Source organism: Zootoca vivipara, chromosome 1 (genome assembly GCF_965207765.1).
Source record: "Zootoca vivipara chromosome 1, rZooViv2.hap1.1, whole genome shotgun sequence".
Taxonomy (NCBI): Eukaryota; Metazoa; Chordata; class Lepidosauria; order Squamata; family Lacertidae; genus Zootoca; species Zootoca vivipara.
In genome coordinates, this window is record NC_142582.1 from 56,804,022 (window position 1) to 56,824,245 (window position 20,224).

At 39.0% G+C, this 20,224-nt stretch overlaps 1 protein-coding gene across 1 annotated transcript in view; it reads left to right on the top strand.

The window, feature by feature from the left end:
* Positions 1 to 20,003, top strand: part of PTDSS2 (phosphatidylserine synthase 2) — a 40,960-nt gene extending 20,957 nt beyond the window's left edge. Inside the window, exons 5-12 of the mRNA XM_035122778.3 lie at positions 1,112 to 1,246; positions 2,660 to 2,710; positions 4,655 to 4,768; positions 5,545 to 5,663; positions 7,683 to 7,797; positions 8,798 to 8,943; positions 16,656 to 16,841; positions 17,650 to 20,003. Of these exons, the coding sequence (XP_034978669.2) occupies positions 1,112 to 1,246; positions 2,660 to 2,710; positions 4,655 to 4,768; positions 5,545 to 5,663; positions 7,683 to 7,797; positions 8,798 to 8,943; positions 16,656 to 16,841; positions 17,650 to 17,794 (1,011 nt within the window). The 3' untranslated portion in view covers positions 17,795 to 20,003. The remainder of the gene's footprint in view (positions 1 to 1,111; positions 1,247 to 2,659; positions 2,711 to 4,654; positions 4,769 to 5,544; positions 5,664 to 7,682; positions 7,798 to 8,797; positions 8,944 to 16,655; positions 16,842 to 17,649) is intronic.
* The last annotated feature ends 221 nt before the right edge of the window (positions 20,004 to 20,224 follow it).

Consider the following 20,224-nt stretch of genomic DNA (forward strand, 5'->3'; position numbering starts at 1 on the left):
TACTATTAGTTCTAGTCTCCTATAGCCATAGCTGCCAAGTTCCGGATTGAAAAATCCGGGACCAGCAGCGGCATGGCACCGGAAGTCACTTCTACGCGACTTCCGGACATGCGTAGAAGCAACTTCTGGTGCCGCTCTGCCCATTTCCAAAATGGCCGCGGCGCCAGAAGTCGCTTCTACGCATGTCCGGAAGTGCGTAGAAGCAACTTCCGGCACCACTGTGCTCATTTCCAAAATGGCCGCAGTGCCAGAAGTCGCTTCTACGCACTTCCGGACATGCGTAGAAGCGACTTCTGGCGCTGCGGCCATTTTGGAAATGGGCATAGCGGCACCGAAAGTTGCTTCTACGCACTTCCGGACATGCGTAGAAGCGGCCATTTTGGAAATGGGCAGAGCAGCGCCAGAAACATGGCCACCAGCAGGAACTACTTTTCGGGAGACCAGCGGGAAACGGTAAGAAAATAACGGGGGTTTCCCGGGAAAAACGGGGTACTTGGCAGCTATACCTATAGCCAAGTGCCAGTTATTTGAGAGAAGATTTCACTTTCACCTCAAATGCCAAAGGATCTCAGGTCACTTGCTTCTGTCGTTCAGAAAGCAAAGGTGCTTGTTGTTAATGAAGCATTTTCTATGGGTGCCACAATTAGGGGTGGAGTGCAGGGTACACTTAGGAGAGTGCTGCAATAATTATTTTATTTTATTTAATAAAATTTATTAAATAAATTTATTGCTTGATTGTAAAAACATTACAAAAAGATAAAACCATTAAATCAAGAAAACATTACAACAGACAAAAAGTTAAAATACTCAAAACATATTAAAATTCACACCAGCATTTCTAAGCATCTGGATAGGCTTGTTTAAGCAATGATGTTTGTAGAAGGTACTGAAAAGAATACATTGAGGAGACTTTTAGCTGTCTTTAGTCTTGTCTTATGTAAGTTATTAACTTATACGCTTAAGCAGTGAATGGACACAGGGCTTTATCCAATCTCTTATTTAAGGTAATGAAACCAAATGTGCTCGACTTCCACCTATGTTGCAATCTTAGAAAATGTAAAAATTACTTGTTTTAACTGTTTCTTACTAATAGATGTGCTTAATTCTTTAGACTGTACATGATGGAAGACAGTTTATGAAATTCATTGATCCAAATTTAGGAGTCCCCTTACCAGAAAGAGATTATGGTGGAAATTGCCTTATATATGATCCAGACAATGCGACAGATCCCTTTCACAATATTTGGGTAAGAGACTGAAACTGAAATATCTGATTTAGCACTGAAGCTGATCTAAAAATTTGTGTATGTATAATGTATCATTTGGTATTTGTGCCTAATGACAATACATCACCTGCTTCAAAACCACTAATATGTATTCTGTAACTCCATACAAGTGCAGAATTCAGATTTCTGAGAATCTCAGGCTTTACTAAAAAAAAAACCCCCACACAAAACCAAGCTTTCAGAATTTTTAGCTGGTATGATAAAATGTGAGTGTGCAGTGCCTGGATGAAATACCATATAGAAGTTGTTGAGCATTGTTTTCAGGCATCAGTGGGCTGAAGACGGAGGCTGTATAGTCCCCCCCCCCCAAATGACTTGTTAAAAGCAAAACAAATTGTGTAAAATAAGCAAAATTTCACAGATCTATATTTGGGATTCAGCAATTCTATGCATGAAATCCTTTTGTTGTTGTTGTTCTTTTGCTATTGTTGTTGTTGCACAAAATATACACATGCTGCTTATAACTATCAGCTGACCCTTCTATTGACCAGATAGTGCTATCCATTTGCCTGTAACATAACTAGGCACTTTAGAAGTGGGGTTAAATTATTTAATTGCTCTTTGCAATTCAAAGTGTACTGATGTAAAACTATACCCTTTCTCTGTTGCTGTTACATATCTGCCTTAGCATTTCAAAGCTAGAATATTTTATCTGCTCAGACTTAAGACTATCGAAAAAGAATAGGCTACTATCTAAGTCAAGTGTTACTGTGTTCTGGGGTTCAGAAATCTTGTCTGATTTTAGGAGGCATGTGGCAGCGAGAAAGGAAATATAAAAGAGCCTCTGGATCAGCAAATTCTGCTTAAAATGTAGAGGCTATCACAATACCTCCCCTGCAAATGTCTGTACTTAGCTTGAGGCAGCTGCGTTATGGTGCTTCTTGCCACAAGGAAAACAAGCTATCAGTAGAAAATGTAATCTGTTGCCAGCTGATTGTGCCAAATTCTGCCTTCATCCACCACCATTTTCTGCACCACTGTTTTGAAACTGACTGGCTTCAATTTTCAGCCATCTCAAGTAGGTGGGGGTAGAAAATTTGAGAACCTCTGATCTAAGATACAAGGCACTATTCTGTCAAAATTGAAATGTTACAAAAATTTGGGAGGAGAAGAATTAGATTTCCCCAAAATGCAATTAAAACAATGGATTAAAATTTATTTTGGGTTAGCGTTGTTGCCTTCCTGGATGAATATTTGCATATTAGACGTAAGCAATAAAAATATTGCCTTATTAAAATCGACACTATGTATGTATCTAAAATATCTGATAAACTTTATTAGAAATACTCCAAACTACAACCTAGTAATTAGTGAACTAGTTATCTTTTAAACAGGTCTAATCTGTGTAACCCAGTTTTTCTGCTTGAATTAAAGGACAAACTAGATGGATTTGTTCCTGCTCATTTCCTTGGCTGGTATATAAAGGTAAGAATTGGTCCTATTTATGTTCAGCTGTTGTTAGCATTTGCAGCTTGACTCCTTCTCCTTCAGTGTTACTAGTATGCAAAATCAGTTCTGTCAGGCACTCATCTGTGAAAAAGTTTAAATTGTATTTGTTCAACTTAAACTATTTCTTCCTATACTGGGTCATTAATTTCCTTCAAGGCTAGGAATCTTTTTACATGTTGTGTCCTCACATTTTGATACATAAAATCTAGAATAGTTTAAAAAACAAACACACACACCTTTAGATACCGTTAATTCTTATGCAAATAATTTTAATGTGCAACTTATAAAAATAGTTTGTAGGCTTTAATGAATCTAATTCATACAGATGTGATATATACTCTCTCTCTCTCTCTCTCTCTCTCTCTCTCTCTCTCTCTCTCTGTTCTGCAAATAAGAATCAGCTTAATTTTCTGGTGCTGTTGAAGCATCCCCTTGTGATATGTAGTCAGAGCCCTTTCAGTCTGTAAATGTTGCTTAGGGAATATGCCATTTATGTTTTCAATATTGTTTTGCAGCTGTTGAGGCCAGAAATTATTTTAGGTACTCATTTCAAACTGATTCTCCATAGCTAACAAATTTCTTTGTGCCCAAATGTAAAACTTCTGGCCACAAATGACTGTATTTTTGCCTTGGATCTATAAAGAGAATTTATGTTGCTGCCTGTTAGACAACATAATGCAAGCTTAACTACCCTATAATGCAGGCGTAACATTTGAGATATATATATCCCAGACACATGCAGATGCCCCCCAACTTTACCTCCTTCAATATTTGTATAAAATATTTGTATAAAAATGTATATGTACATTATGAATATGAATTATGTAAAATGCATTGTTTTATGGATTACAATAAATGAAACTTAGTTTTGTGTTGGCAAAAGAGGTTTTGGGTTTGTTTTTTTGAGCCAGGTGCAATTACCCCAGGTAAATGCATTTTAAAGTACAGAATTGGAGTACACCTTCTACCTCTAAACCTCTGCATGTTAACAGCAACATATTTTATCTGGATGATAGCCAGTATTTGTCTGGAGTAGACCTATTGAAATCAATGGACATAAGCAACCACTGATTTCATTGAGATTACTCAGAATATGCTTTCCTTGAATATCACCTACTGTCAACAATTGACTTCAGAACTAAGTTTAATGACTGAATTGCAACTATGGGGGAACATTTGCTTAACATGGAATTTTGCATGATGTTCTGATGTTGCTGCATCATCATAATAGTGCTCCATTAGGACAGTGCAACAACATCTGTATTTTTATATAGTTGTCATGGATATTTAGCATTTCTCTTCCAGGTAAAATGCTGATTGTGCTGCTCAGTATTTAATCTCAAAATTAAAGCAGCCCAGCCACCCATTGGTCCCTCGGTGAAAGGCAACTTCTTTCAGTTGAGTAGCTTGTTAAACCTTCTGCTCCATCTGCTCTGTGACTTAACAGATACATGTGTAAGTGGCTAGTTTGGAAATCTTTTCTGCTCTTTTTGATTAAAACTAGAATATTGGATAGTTGATGCAGAGTTTGTCCCTGCAGGATAAACATGAATAGTACTTTCAGATCAAAATGGAAACATCCTTGAGAGTCACCCCAGGTTTTGGAAAGATGTCTGAAAACTTAAAGAATAGTTTTGTCTTCTGATTGAAAATATGTTTAGCAGTCTGTGCTGCTCATGGTTATAAGGTCTTCTGATCCACTTGTCTGGAACTGCTGATCTTCAAAGGAGCACAGAAATATAGTGTGCAGCCTACTATACTGTTATCCACTATGGCTGCAAGCTTTCCCCACTATAATTAAAGACTATTCTGTACCCTTTGTAGAGCACACTATATAATGCTTGTTCCTTTATTTAGTAACTCAAGATTCAGAATAATCTGTAGGATTAACTTTCCTTTTCCTTTTTTAAACCCTTTCAGACCTTAATGATTCGTGATTGGTGGATGTGCATGATTATCAGTGTAATGTTTGAATTTCTGGAGTACAGTCTGGAACATCAGCTCCCAAACTTCAGTGAATGTTGGTGGGACCACGTGAGTACTGTTCTCTAAAGAAATATGCTAATGGCTCAAATTACTATGCCAAGAATCTACTTTAGGTGCTTTTAGTTATTAATGTGAATAGCATTAGGTGGATGGGGGTGTTTCTTTTTCTTTCTATTTTAATCCTTGCTATCTGAAATCCAGGTAGTTCTAAACTGTAATATCTGTATGAATTACCTTTTTGTGTATGCCTATTAAATGTCTGCTATATGGCATGCCTGAAATAGACTTATGTTAGTTTATAGGCTCTTCCCAATAAAGATATTTCCTGTGTTTGGACATAGCAATGAGGTATGGTTTATTGCAAGAAGAATTAACCTAGGACAGCCCCCACCTCCACTGCAGCTGTGAGGAGGGAATTGGAAGCTTTTGTTTCAGCTTTTGCGTAGCTGCAGATTAAAATTACTTTGAACCCTAAAATGTGGTTAGCAGAACTAACCATCTTAGTAAGCAGAGGTTAGAAGTTGGCTTGCTTTTCTAAACCCACAGTTAAGACTTAGCCACGAGAGCAAAAGCTTTTGCTTCTATTGTTTACTAAACACAGCTTGAGAAAAACCATTTCTTGTCCACTTTAGGTTATATAACAATCTTTTGAAATAATTTGTAGCATGTGTAATGTACATATCAGAATTGTGCAAAATTTTGTTGAAAACCTAATTTAATAGAAAGCAGATGTAAAGTATATGGTTGTGAATCCACACTACTGCTAATGCTATGCCACAGAATTTGTAGTGGTGATTTAAGTTAGTTTTTCTTTTCTTTTTAAGTGGATTATGGATGTAGTAGTATGCAATGGACTTGGCATTTATTGTGGCATGAAGACTTTGGGGTGGCTTTCTTTGAAAACGTATAAATGGCAAGGACTTTGGAACATTCCGACATACAAGTACGTTAAATGATAAAATTTCATACCTAAATGAAATAACTTTTAATTCTATGTATGTTAATGTAACCAATTTATTTTCATTTGGGTTGTTATAGTTCTTTCATTCTGATACAGACTAGGACTAATCTAGAGTAAATTATTATTTATTGCATTTCACAGAGGTGTTGCTCAAAAAAAATCTTATCCAATATACAACAAATGTGAAAACATAACAATAGCTAAATGGCTATTTTCAAAACAAAGAATTAAAAAATAATATTAGAAATATGAATTTATGTGACATAAATATTTGACTTTCTGGAAGGTGATAGATTAGGCCAGCTGGCTTCTACAGGAGATGAGGAGGAGGCAGTAGGGTTCTTTTTTGCCATTTTCACTACTAAAGCGATAAAAAGTAACCATGATATGAACTATATTTCCCATGAATGAAATTGTTGCTCTCTAGCTTCTGTAAATACTTCTCAAAATGCAAAGTCAAACTGATCACCAACAATGAACTGTGGTTTGCTAATTACAAGTGTTTTTTATGATATACGAAGGCTTAGGGCGAGCTCTGCTGATGTTAAACCAAACGTTTCTTATGCATCATTCATATTTCTGATATGCTTATTTATTGCATTAGTCTTTAAAGAAGTGTGTTTTAGGCAGTAATGTTCCCAGATACCTTTGTTTCTAGGTCTTCCTTTTTCTTATAACATCAGTCTTTCAAGACAGGAGAATAGCTTCTTGCTTGATTGGCTTCATTCACACAAAACACTAAGCCATGGCTTAGTCTTATTCGTTTGTAGTTCAGCAACAAACCATGAGTCGTCTATCTCACAGCCTAGCAAACAAGTAATGGATTGTTTCTCTAAAGTTTGGTTTGTTTTCCAAACTTCTTGACTCATGCCTTTATAGCTTGACATGCATCTGGAGTGGGATGCCAAACAATCCATGATTAAGCAAGGCTGTTTGGTTCAAACATAGTGTCAAATCATAGTTAAAGCAAACCATGGTTCATAAGCCAACAGCAAACAGTGCCTTTGCATTGTGCTTTGTAGCCAAAGAAAAAGCCCTTGGTTAATCTGTAGGACTTCAAGCCCATACATTCAAACAAACCATAGTTAGGCTGGGCAAATAAAGACCATATTGTAGAAAAGAATTATAGCCAAATTGCTTTTTGTAAAGAAAAATTGTCTAGGAGCCATATGGGAAGTCTCTTAATTTAGGATATTTACCACTTTTTTTCAAATGGTCTATATAAATGTGTATTGACAATTAACCATTTAAATAATGAATCCAGTTTTAACTAGAGGGATAAAGGTAAAGGGGCCCCTGACCATCAGGTCCAGTTGTGTCCGACTCTGGGGTTGTGGCGCTCATCTCACTCTATAGGCCGAGGGAGCCAGCGTTTGTCCGCAGACAGCTTCCGGGTCATGTGCCAGTATGACAAAGCTGCTTCTGGTGAACCAGAGCAGCGCACGGAAATGCTGTATACCTTCCCTATTTATCTACTTGCACTTTGATGTGCTTTCAAACTGCTAGGTGGGCAGGAGCTGGGACCAAGCAACGGGAGCTCACCCCATTGCAGGGATTTGAACCGTCGACATTCTGATCAGCAAGCCCTAGACTCTGTGGTTTAACCCACAGCGCCACCTGGGTCCTTAGAGGGATAGCCAAGCTCAAATCATGTTCACTTCCAAACAAATCCATACTAATTATTGATTAGTATAATTATAGCAATACAGGGAGTAAAACAGTAATCTTGAAATACGAACAAAAATTCACTGATATTTGAAGCAAAGTTGATTTTGTATAACTTAATAAGCAATTTATTCAAACCTTTCTGGATTAGCTCAAGGTCTAATATCTAAACAAAGTTAACAAATCCACCAAATTTATTCCCAGCATCCTTGAGCTTCAGTACTGACTATGGAACAGAGTTTTGGGTATTTGAATAGATAGTGAAATAAAAATTATAATTTAGTAACATGGTTGATGCAACACTTTTCATGAGATACTTGTGATTTTCTCCCTCAGAGGAAAAATGAAGAGAATTGCCTTCCAATTCACGCCATACAGCTGGGTTAAATTTGAGTGGAAGCCAGCATCCAGTCTTCGCAGATGGCTAGCAGTCTGTGGTATTATTTTTATAGTAAGGACCACTACTTTCTTGTAGCTGCACCAAACTGACATAAGTGTTTAGAATTATTCTTGCTTTTTAATATTACAAAGATGGAGTTCTCAAATTCTCCCTATGTCAGAAAAAAGACTAATTGAGTCTGACATAGTTAAGGGTAGGGTTTCTCTAGCAGCATGCCTATATTTATCCCAGGAGCAAGGCAATTGTAAGAAGTAAGGAGAGAAGAAACCATCTGCACCCATAGCATCTACAAGTATCTATAAACTGTGCAGAGTGTGCTAATTTATAGCAGGGATTGCTATTTCATTTTTTTATAAGCCATTTTGGCCCAGTTAGTGTGTAACACTAAGCCTAAACCATAGCTTAACATTAATGAGCAAATGTGTGGGTTTCTGGAGAAAAGATTGCAACCTCCTGTGGTCCTGATGCTGCGAGCTACACCATGATTTGGTTTAATATTGCATCTGAACCTGGGCTTATGGTTTATCTTGCTGCAGACAAACCTGAAGCTGTAAGCCATAGAACAGAGCCTGGCTACAAGTCATTGTTTGTCTGGAATGGGATAAACCACAAGCTTGGAATTGGGCATAACATTAAGCCAAGCTATGACAGCCCACAGAAGCACCAGGACTAGAGGAGCAAAATGGTTGTGATGTTCTCTTGGGGTACCTGTTCAATGTTTGGCTTAACATTGAGTGAAACTAGGTCTTTGGGTATGACAGAAGTGGGGTAAAATTTTATTAAGTTCCCTGTTAATACCTGCCCAGGGAAGCCAAGAACACGCTTCCCCATTGTTCCAGTGTTGTATAGCTAAAGACAGAAAGATGGCCACCTGTGTGGTTCTCTGATTCTGAAGTAAAAGAAAATACCTCCTTTTGGGTGAGGAATACCACTCTTGCAAGGTACTGCAGGTATATTCAAATTCCTATACTTAAGGATTTACAGCATGTTATAGATATGAATAATTGGAAACCACCTGAAATTAAGTGATTGAATGGCACATATCTCTCAGTTTTTATTAGCAGAGTTGAACACTTTTTACTTGAAATTCGTCTTGTGGATGCCTCCAGAACACTACCTGGTCCTGCTGCGGCTTGTATTTTATGTGAATGTGGGAGGTGTAGCCATGAGAGAGATCTATGACTTCATGGATGATCCGTAAGTGGTTACTCTTCTTATTCATGCTTATTTGCTTAATTTTAGAATTTGTGAGAATTGCTGCATTTTAGTGGCAAAATTTTAGGGCAATGGATGGATCAGTCTGCTGCTGCTAAAACATCTGTAGCCTTGAGAAGAGTTGCAGTTTTTTGTTTTCAGACACGAAATATATCATTGTTTGCCAGTTGTATGCTTTGGATTGCAAATGTCACTTTGCTGTGTGCTGTCCTCAAACATTACCACACAACAAGCTGAAAATATGCTCATGACTCATATTAGCTTGGGCACACAGTTAGCTTTTGCATAGAACAGCACTTTGAATGGCCTTTTCTAAGGAACTGAATGATTGAGGAAATAGCTGTGTCTAGCCATAAGACCCTTCTTAAATCTTGTTCCTTGAGATTTTCCAACAGATCTCTTTAATGTCCTATACATCTTTAGAATTTTATAAGAGTGTGCCCTCGCATGGCAGTGCATGCACCAAACACCAGCCTGATTAGAGCTTGTTTCTTCTGCTTCCTTGTTTAGCAAACAGTAGGACCCAGATCCCTTAGGCTGAGTTTGGTTTTGGCTTAGTGGTGATGGAACAAACTGGCTGATCCCACCACTTAAGCTTACTGTTTCTTCACTGACCAACACAAAAAGTGTTTGTTCAGAATCTAGGATTCCAATACTTTATGAAGATCAGTTTCACTTGCAAGTCTTTGACTCCTAGAACTGGGAAGAAGGGCCCAACCTGATTACTTAGTCGGATTTCAGGACATTCAGCAGTGACAGGCCATTCCCTGCCCCCTCGTGTTGGACCTACTGATATGAGATGTACTTCCTGCTTTAAGGTAAGAAGAGGCCTCCGTTTCTCATTAGTGAGCTCCTCTCCTCAGCACCCCGGCCCATCTTCTAGTCCTTGTGTTTGAGTTGGAAAAAACATCTTGTCCTTTGTTCTTCTGCCCTCTGTTCAACTACATGGCATAACATTGTAACAGGGGAGCGTCATAAGTCATCAGTGCCTCATTCACTGTGTTGCCATTCAAGATGCAGAAATTGATGACTACATGCAGCAAAGAGAGCCATCATGAGTTATAGATGAACAATATTCTACTACTTGCTCTTCTTATTGCTAAAGTGATAGCACATCCCGGTTCTGCTGATGTTCCAGATCCACATGAAGTTAAGAAGAATTTCCCCACTCTCACATTTTCCACTGATGAGAATATTGGAAGCAAAAGACCTGTCTCCATAACTGCTTTTTTTCCTCCCTAAAAGGCATCTTTTCAAACACAACGTATATAATTCTCAGAAAAATCTTAGCCTTTTACTTCTTTTCTGATACCTTCTACATCACTTTATGAGGAAGTCAGAATGATTTATCAAACAATTCCTAAATAATAATATTTGGTTAGCGGAACCATTTCCTGCAAAACATCCCAGATTTTACCATGTGTACATGCTGCTGTCATGCAGCAGGAAAGCTGCTCATTTAAGAGTCTATAAGCTTAACATTCATTTGCAAATGTGATGTTTCATCAGTCATAATCAGTCTTTTTCCATCTGCAGCAAAAGATTTGGGGGTGTATAGGCCCAAATGTGGGGGAACGTCTTGAATTCAAGACAGAAGTGAAGGCTCTTATCCCTGCCTTTCTAATTGGCTAACTACATATGTGCCAGATGACAAAGTAATCAGCTTTGTAATCAGTTTTTATTTTATTTTACTGATGCTGCGTTCACAAGAGTCTTTTTGTTCTGAGGCCTTTCTACTTCATATATTCTTGGCAAATATGTTTTGCCTTTCCCTAGGGAGTTTTTTGCATATTTTTTCCTACTTTCTTCAGTTAGTGGGACAGTTGCCTGCAGCTTTCTTCTTTTGTTTCTTGCTCAGGTAGGCAAAACTACTTAAGCTGCCTCCCTTCCAATAATGGGTGCTTGGTTCATGGCATGGGGGAGGGAGGGCTTTAAAATTCCTTTCAATATGGCAAGGAAGCTCCTATTGCAGCCAGCAACAGACTATTTTCTTCCTTGGAGAGGCCACCACCAACAAGACATATGGGGCCTGTGAAACTTCAGAAAGAACAACATGCTGGAACAGCTCCCTATTTGTGAATCTGCTTCTGGAAGGAGGTTCTAGATGCCTCACAACTGTAAGCATAGCCTGTGTGAAGATGGCAACAAACAGGTGTACTTAAAGCAAAATGTTGTAATTGATCTACTGGACTGTATCCACAAAGTCAACCATATACTGTGAGCAGTAAGATGGCAGTGCCACTTAACAACTGAGGAATCTTGACTTAGAGGATTTCTTCGCTGACAAAATGCCAAGGCAGTTTGGACGTTTGAACTTTCTGGGAAATTTTTTAATGGCAAGATACTTTTCCTGAATCCCTGATTTCTCTTTCAAAATCTTTACCACTTGTACCTCTTTCAAAATGGCTGACCATTCCTGGTTATGGTGGTCAAACGTCTCCTTAAAGGTCCCATGCTTCTTTTTTTATCCCTGTTGATTTTTGAGGACTTTGGATTGGTTTTAAGTTTTGATTATTTTAACAATCTTTGGCATAGCCAATATAAAATTATTGATTTAAATACTTAGGTTTGATTCAAAAGGTTCTAAAGTTGTCTTGCAGTGGAGTCCATCCTCAGCACACCATATAAGCATCCTGACAGTTGTCTTGACAGTTATATAATTCTGTGAAATATGAACAATAGCACTGAAGTTCAATACAGCTCTCAAAGGCAGCTCTTAGTCAATAGATGCAATTCTTTGTCATTGAATTCTTCAAGTTTGGTTGAATAAATCTCCCTTGCCTTTCAACACCACATTGTCTGTAAGGCAGGAAACCTTCCACTGTTGCTGCTTCTTAGTGGCTTCCTTATTGATTGCATGCTTTGTAGGAGATGGAGAAGAGTAGCTTCTGTTGCTCTGCCTCTACAATCAGCTTGTCAAATACATGGAGAGAGATGCAGGGGACTATTATCCTGAATTTAGTAAAGTATTTTTATCATGTTGTATTAGAGTGGTACTCAAGTCAGTCCAGAACAATCTTGAGAAATGAAGAAGGAAAGTTAATGTCCATCACAGAACAGAATAACCTGAAGTCTCCAATATGGATCAAGTAAACAACTGGGATTTTAAAGGATCTCATCTTGAGTACACTTTGGCCAGGTGTTGCTGTTTATTATTTATTAAATTTGTATACACCCTTCATCTGAAGATCACAGAGCAGCTCACATCATAAAAATACAAAATGAGAATGCAAAATACAGAATAAAAACAAGAACAAAATAAACCAATAACATCCCTGCCACAAACACATTTAAAAGGCCATGTTAATCAGACCAAGGCTGATTATCAAGAGAAGCATTTTCACCTGGCACATAAAGATATGTAATGCAGGTGCCCAGTGAGCATTCCACAAATGCGGAACCATCGTAGAAAAGGCCCTTATTTGTGTTGTCACCCTCCAGACCTCTCATGGAGGAGGCACACGAAGAAGGGCCTTAGACGATGACTGCAGGGTTTGGGTAAGTTCATATAGAGTTTGATTTGCCCTCTACATGGAAAAAAAGTTGTTGGAATGAGATGCAACAGCCAAACTTCAACAGAAGGCAGCACCCCCCCCCCGGTTCTCTGTAAATTTAGATCTTTTCCCAATAGTAGAGCAGGAAATTGAAAGCCCAAGCACTCATATTGTTGCTATTCAGTACCTTTCTTTTTTCAGGCAGACAATGTTGACATGGTCATCGCCACCCCCCCCCCTTCAATCTTAAATAGCCTTTTAGTTCCTTTTCACTATCATGCTGCTCTTCATCTCTTCCCCAGTTCTGCCATGCACTTACCTATGGCTACCATGATTAAGTGTCACTTTGCAGTTTGTCGTGCTGTGTTTTGAAAAAACATGGAAAACTGGATTGGGAAGACGGGAGGAAAGTATTGGTGTCATTCCCTCTGGATTATATAAATAATGCACTGTTAAGGTTATTTTCAAAGAATAAGGTCAAGAGGATATGGAATCAAAGCAATTTGATGTCAGTGGTGGGTGTGTTAGTCTTAGATAGCTGATGGAAGCAGGTATACCAGTGATGGAGTTTTGGTTGGTCTTATCTCTTGGAAGTATCCATTGGGGTTCCGGACAAGTTTTGTGGAGAAAGGTTCGGACCATAGACGTTTCCCTACCTGATTCAGGCTTAAGATCACACATGGTTTATGATCCTTGATATTAAAAGCATGAAGTGAACTGAGGACAAATCAGGATGATAAGGTGAAACCTAACAACAGTGGGAGTATAAAAAGTCCTATTATTATTATTATTATTATTATTATTATTATTATTATTATTTAATTAATTAAATTTGTATACAGGGCAGTTCAAAGGATAAAATCACAATATAAAAATATATGTTAAATATGAACACAGGCCATCACCACATTTGAACTGAGACCCATTTCTTTTTGTGGTAAGATACTTTATCCAGGTATTTGAGAAATAGTCAAATTACAGTTTGTTAGAGGCTGCAGAGACCTGGGAGTTATTTTCCCCTCTGCTGCATTGCACACCAAGACTAGATGTGAGTGGTATGGACATGTACTGAATAATATTTCATTTTTTAAGAGTAAATGGGTGGGTTTTCTCCCATATGGGTTCTACTTGATCACACTATTCTTGGTTGACGAAGGCTTTCCCCCTTCTTGCCTACGGTGGCTTACTCATCTCAGACTTTTTGGAGTTATCTCCTTTGCAATCTTCAATCCAGTCTAGTTTGTTGCCCCGACATTGCTTGCAACACATTGTAGTTTGGAATCTAGGGGCTGACCTGTATATGACAATCTTGCTTTACAGTATTCTTGTGCAAGGTTCTTGTGCATCTTGAAGGGCTTTTTAGTGCCTTCCAGCTCTATGTCATATCTGACTGCAAACACATAGGTAAGGGCCTTATAGTAAGGCAGACTACTGAACCAGCTAATTTGGTGTTGCCTCATTTGCCTAGCAGAAAGATCTCATGTAGAGGTTTTTCTCAGCGATAATATCTGATATCTTTCATCTGGAGATACCAGGGGTTGAACCTGGGTCCTTATATGTGCAAAGGATGGCTTAGTGATAGAACACATGGCATATTTCTTTTTTCACTCTCTAGAAATGGACATGAAAATGCACTGTTGATCTAGGGTAGAAAAATCTCCAAGTGTTGTCTGGAATACCAACTAGATTTGTATCATTTGTACCTGCAGTCTTTCTTATTGAGATCTGAGATAGCAATGGGAGACCCTGTTTCTCAATTTTCAGTGAATGTTCTCAAAATTTTGAAAACTTATGTTCTATCCTTCCAGTGTTATCTGGATGCTGATACAGTGTCCTTGCTCCATTTCCCTGGTTGAAAACTTGTTCATCACTGTACTATGAAAAACTACCTTTTCCTGAAAAATTGTCAATCCAGTCTGTTTTATTTGTGATTGTTCTTCCATAGTAAATTGTAACCACTTTGGAAATCCTGTATTGGTAGGCAATATTTTAAGAGGCAGTTGAGAGTTGCAAGATTTTGAAAAGATTGCTGAATTCCTTTTTTGCAGACTGCGTTCATGCCTATATAGATATTTTGAAACACCAAATATATATGTTGAAGCCACTTCCTAATGCCCTGTGTGGCCAAGAAACTGAACACAACAAAAGCCAGATGTCATTGTCGGTCCATCAGCTTCCACAAAGTAATGTGGAACAAAGCAAATACTTTGCATTCTGGAACAGTTGAGAGGTCAAAAAACCTCTGTCTCTCATGCTTGATTCTGGTATCACCAGGGACCCAGGGTCCACCCAACCTCACTGGCATTGCTTTGTGTATGCTTTCAGTTTCCTCCATATAAATGAATGGTGTTCATTCCAACAGAGAAAATATATAGTATTGCCAGCAACCCTGACAGGCTGACCTGGCCACCATCAACAGGAACTTCAGCTTAGGGTAGGAGAAACAGAACAGTGCTGCTTCCCACCCTGCTAAAGGTGGTTCCAGTATAGAGAAAGAAGGGAGCAATACATTTCTGGTATATTGCCACCAATATCTGGATTTAATAGGAGGGAAGACAGCACTGTAGAGAACTGCCACTTCTCTGTGTTAAATACAGCTGCAGAGTTGGGGCTATGAAAATAAATAATTCCACTCCACTCTTCCAGGACTGGAGGAAATACTTAGTTTGGAGAAATAAAAGACAGGCCAGATTTGGAAAATCGTGCCCTGTCTGAAGCAATGGTAATCATTGTTTGCGGGAGGGAAATGTCCGCACACACCCATTGGATTGGGCAACATTTTAATGCTAGTAAATAGAATAAGGGCAGTAAGGATTAACTTTTCTTGCTATAGCAGTGGCTATTACCGTATATGCTGGCGTATAAGACGACTGGGCGTATAAGACGACCCCTTACTTTTCAAGTTAAAATATAGAATTTGGGATGTACTCCAGCCCTTTTTTGGCGGGGAGGGGAGGGGAGGCTGTCTTCTCCAGCACTCAAGTCTGAAGCCGGGGAAATGGTGGTTTGTTTGTTTGTTTGTTTGCTTAGTTATTGAGAGGGGGAAAGAAGCCAGAGAGAGGAGAGATAGAGAAGCAGAGACACCGAGCAAAAGGGGGGGGGAAGAAACCATAGAGAGGATAGCGATAGAGAGGCAGAGACATCGGAGGCTCACACAGCCAGCGAAAGACGCTGAGCAGCAGTGAAAGAGAGAGCGGAGAGAGAGACAACGAGGCTGGCTCAGTGAGCAAAAGGGGAGTAGAAGCCAGGGAGAGGGAGAGGCAGAGACATCGATGAAAAGGGGGGAAAGAAACCATAGAGAGGATAGCGATAGAGAGGCAGAGACATCAGAGGCTCACACAGCCAGCGAAAGACGCTGAGCAGAGCAGTGAAAGAGAGAGCGGAGAGAGAGAGACGGAGAGATCCCTTTGCTTTGCGCTGACAAAAAGAGAAGAGGCAGCAGCTTGACACCAATGAAATACACAAAACTGTATCTCTGCGCTGATCCAGGTCACAAAGCCATGAGGGAGCCATTCTCCCTGGCGGGGAGCAGCCCCCTCCCGAGCGCGCTTCTTTGCGTTCATATGGTCACTGCATACAGTGGGGATGCGGCCGTTTTTGAGCTCCCCCCACCGTATGCGGTGACCGCAGATTCTTGGACCCGGTGTATAAGACGGGCCCCCAACTTTTGAAAAAAATTTCCTGGGTTCAAAAGCCGTCTTATACGCCAGTATATACGGTATTTAAAAGTTTCCTTGTGTAGATTTTTCCAGGAAGTGTGTGTTTTAAGGCAACAAATACTGGATGTGACTTTTTATTTCCCACTGTAGAAACAGATAACTTGGGCATGCCTCTTGAAGAATTTTGCTGGAGCTTATTTTGTTAGAGCTTGTCACTTCAAAGTTATTTTGCTCTGTCAAGTTACTGAACAATAAAGTTCTGCTTTGTAAATAAGCGGAAATTGCACACTAGATTGTTTGCTTAACTGTTAAGCCACACAATATTGCTATACTGTATATTTTTCAACCTTCAGTGGTAGAAATTAGAAGGGCAGTTGTTAAACTAAACTGTATCTTCCTTTTTTTAATTGATGAAGAACAAAGCTATTATAGTATTATGTGAAATATGGTCTTGTTATCAGAGAAGTGCCTATTCTGTTTTTGTTTTGGAAATACCATTTTGAATGTATACCTATGCACTAACACTGTTTTATTATTGCAGAAAGTTCTATAAGAAGTTGGGTCAGCAAGCATGGTTGGTTGCTGCTATCACAGCTACAGAGTTCCTGATTGTGGTAAAATATGATCCCTACACCCTGACATTATCACTTCCGTTCTACATTACTCAGTGCTGGATTCTTGGAGTCACACTTGTTCTTATTTGGACAGTGTGGCGCTTCTTTATTCGGTAAGCAAGGGTTGAATTCCTGATTGGACTAGGTGGACTCATGGTCTGATCCACCAGGCGTCTTCCTACAGTGTTTGCCTGGGCATACACTGGAACTGGTTCACTGCATGCATTTTCTCCCTTTCTCCATTGCTGCAGGCTAATTCCTGCTCCTGCCACTTTGCTTAAAGTCATTAGGCCAGAGTCAATTAAACAGTTGAGATAGTGGAAGCCAGTGCAACTAGTGCTGCTGTTGCAATGGGACTTTCCCCCACCCTTCTCTCCCTACACATCTCTACCAAAAAGGCGGGGTGTTTGTATATGTCAGGAGAGTCCCCCAGAACAATGTACAGGGGGGAAGACTGGAGAATTTGTTCTGTCTGGCAGACAGAAATGCATGCACTGATGGAATGGTTGTAATTGTGCAACATTGAATTCCACCCTGTAGCTCTAAATCTGGGGGAGAAAATGGGAGCAGCTGCTTGCACTATGGAGAAACTGAATTGATAGTGGCAATTTGCTCCTTGTCTTTTAGTAGCTGGACAGTTGGAACTGATGGAGTTTATAAAGAAGGGGGAGAGCAAATTTGTGTGCGGGGTGGGAAGGATCATCTCCAAATCCTGAGTATTTACAAGGCTATTGTAATTGCTGTAGAATTATCACTTTAGAACAAGGAAATGCTTAATGTTTAGCTATAGCCAAACTCTGAGTTTGGTCATATAATTGCCTCATTCAGGGAAATGAAAAGAGGCAACAAAAGGACTGAGCTTTTTTTCTAAATTTGTGGTGTTTCTCTTTTTTTCCTAAAATGTATTTGTTTTATTTCTAGAAATATCACCTTACGGTATAAAGAGATAAGAAGGCAAAAGCAAGAACATAAATATGGGAAGGACAATTGTTTAAGGAATGGTGATGGACATCCTGTACTGGCAGATGAGCACAATGGGAATAAACTCAGAGAGAAAGAACTTTGAACTTGAGTAATGAATTAAGGACTGAGAGAGTTATTTTTCTTGCAAGTTTAACCCTCCCTAGTTTTGTAAGTTTTGATGTTTTCTCATGAATGAGAATCCTTTTGGAAAAGGTGCCACCTAATCTCTCTTGAGGAAGGTGTTTACAACTAACGCTAGAAGCAATGCTTCTCCCAAAAGGGGAATTCCACCTAAGTGTGTTATAAATGTCTGTCATCTTACAAAATGGAGGATTAAACAGGTGCAAAGGGAATCTTAGTAGCCTCAGTTCTGGAAAATCATGGCTGTTTGTGGGGTGTCAGGAACACATTTTATGGAATAAATATGTGCACTGTGAAAAACAGTTTGGTATTTTCCGCTGCAACTACCTTGGACTGTGTTACTAATATGTCCTCCTCATCCATTCATTTTCATTCAACTATTAATACAATATCAACAAAATAAATGGAGAGATGCAATTGAAGCTCAAGAACAAACTGCATAACTTTGCACAATATACTATTGCAAACAGCTCTTGGGGGTCCTCGATCTAGTTGCCTTTGTCTCAAAGCAAAGGTGCATTACCTTGAAACAGCCTGCTAGTTTTATACTGCATCCTCTTGATACCAAATACCTCTTCAGTTCATATTTATCCTTGTCGTTCTTCTTAGGCCAGAAAGTTTAACTTTCCTGTCTGTTAGCTAAATAGAGCAAATGAAGGCTATAATGAACGTGAAAAATATTTAATCCACCAAAGCTGTGTGTTCTTTGCCTTATTTTTCTACCACTGAGCTGGTTTCTGCTCTTGCCTTGAGTCTTAGGACCTCCCCCCCCCCCTCAATTGCACATGGCAGAGCATATCATATGATCGTCCAGAACTGTCTTGTTACTTCTAGAGTTTAAGCTGCACTAGATAAGGTGGAGTTATATCGAGGCAACTGCAGTGTGCACAGTCAGCCACTATATGCTAAAAGGCTACTGCTCATGAGAGCCTCCAGTCCAAGAACTCTGGCTGTCTTATTTGTCATTTGCCTCCTAAAACTCCATTGAACAAATGGGAGTTCATGTTACAAATATCTTCTCTACAATTAGAGTTGTCATAGGAACAGGTTTCAAATTCCTAAAACAGTTGTGTGAATTTTCTCCTTAAATGTAACACTAAATTAATATTAACAAAATAACACTGTCTTAAATATGTTGAAACTTCTGGAAATTTGCTTTGAAGTGAATATAAGTTAAAATGTTAGCCCTACCCTTCTCTCTCTCTCTCTCTCTCTCTCTCTCTCTCTCTCTCTCTCTCTCTCTCTCTCTCTCTCCCCCCCCCTCCCCTCCCCCAATAAAATCTCAAAAATGCTGCGGGTTAAAGCACAATGCACAGACCTTGGCTTCATTTCATGTCAATACTTGAATGGGAAAACAAGTCTGCCTTTGCCTTGTTTCTAGAGTGACACTAATGCTCTCTTCTTAAACAATTGACACTTTCAGCAGGGCAAAATTAAAAAAAAATCCATATAAATGAATCTTTGAAAACTCAGCAAATGAAGTAATTTTTTTAGCATATAAAATGAGTGAAGGAACTCTGTTTCATGATGATCAGAATTAAGAAGATCATGTGAAGCTTATTTCTTGATTTGTGCAAGATTTACCACTGATAAGTCACTGAATGGGTGATGTTTATAATTAGGATTTATCTGTTGTTCAGTAATAATAAATACTATGGCTATAGCTAGGCATTAACAGACATCTTAAAAGAGCAGATGCTGAGTTGAGCTGGTACATAAAAACAACCTTCTCCCCACATGGAAGCAGTAGGTTTTTGAAGTTGTTCAGGTTAATTTTGTACCTGTTTCGTGAACTGACTAGAGGTAGTACCAGTGTACCTGTGCTAATGTGGCCCTAGTTTTTCAAGGCTTGCATAGGCATATAGTCCATGTCTGTTTTTGTACTAGTAAACTCTGCCCCCTTGTAATTTTGTATTGTTGTGCCCTCCATGTATTCTGGAGGTAACAAGTGCAATGGGGAGAACGTTAAAGGAATTTTAAGTTTTTGTTTTTTGAGGAACTAATTGTGTAAAATTTGAAGTATAAGAGGGGGGGAAAATGGTTTCCCAGATTGAAGTTGACCTCTTAAAACATTACTTTTGTACTGATCTTTATGTTCATTGAAATATTGAGTCTTACAGTTATAGTCTGGATAACTGAACAAATGTAATAAAAAAGGTTGTTTGCTGGTGTGTCCTGAATTACAAATTTTGTTTTAGAAGGGAGTGGGTTCTCATTGACTACATAGCTGTGATTTTCTAAGAGTGATGAAAAGCCTAACTTGTTGAAGAGTTATTAACGTGGCTACACTAAATCAGGAACATTCTGTTAACTTGCCCAAAGTTAAAATAGGCACATCTAGGTCCTGTTGGTTTTAAGGGAACATGGATCTGTATTGCACCAAATTATTCAG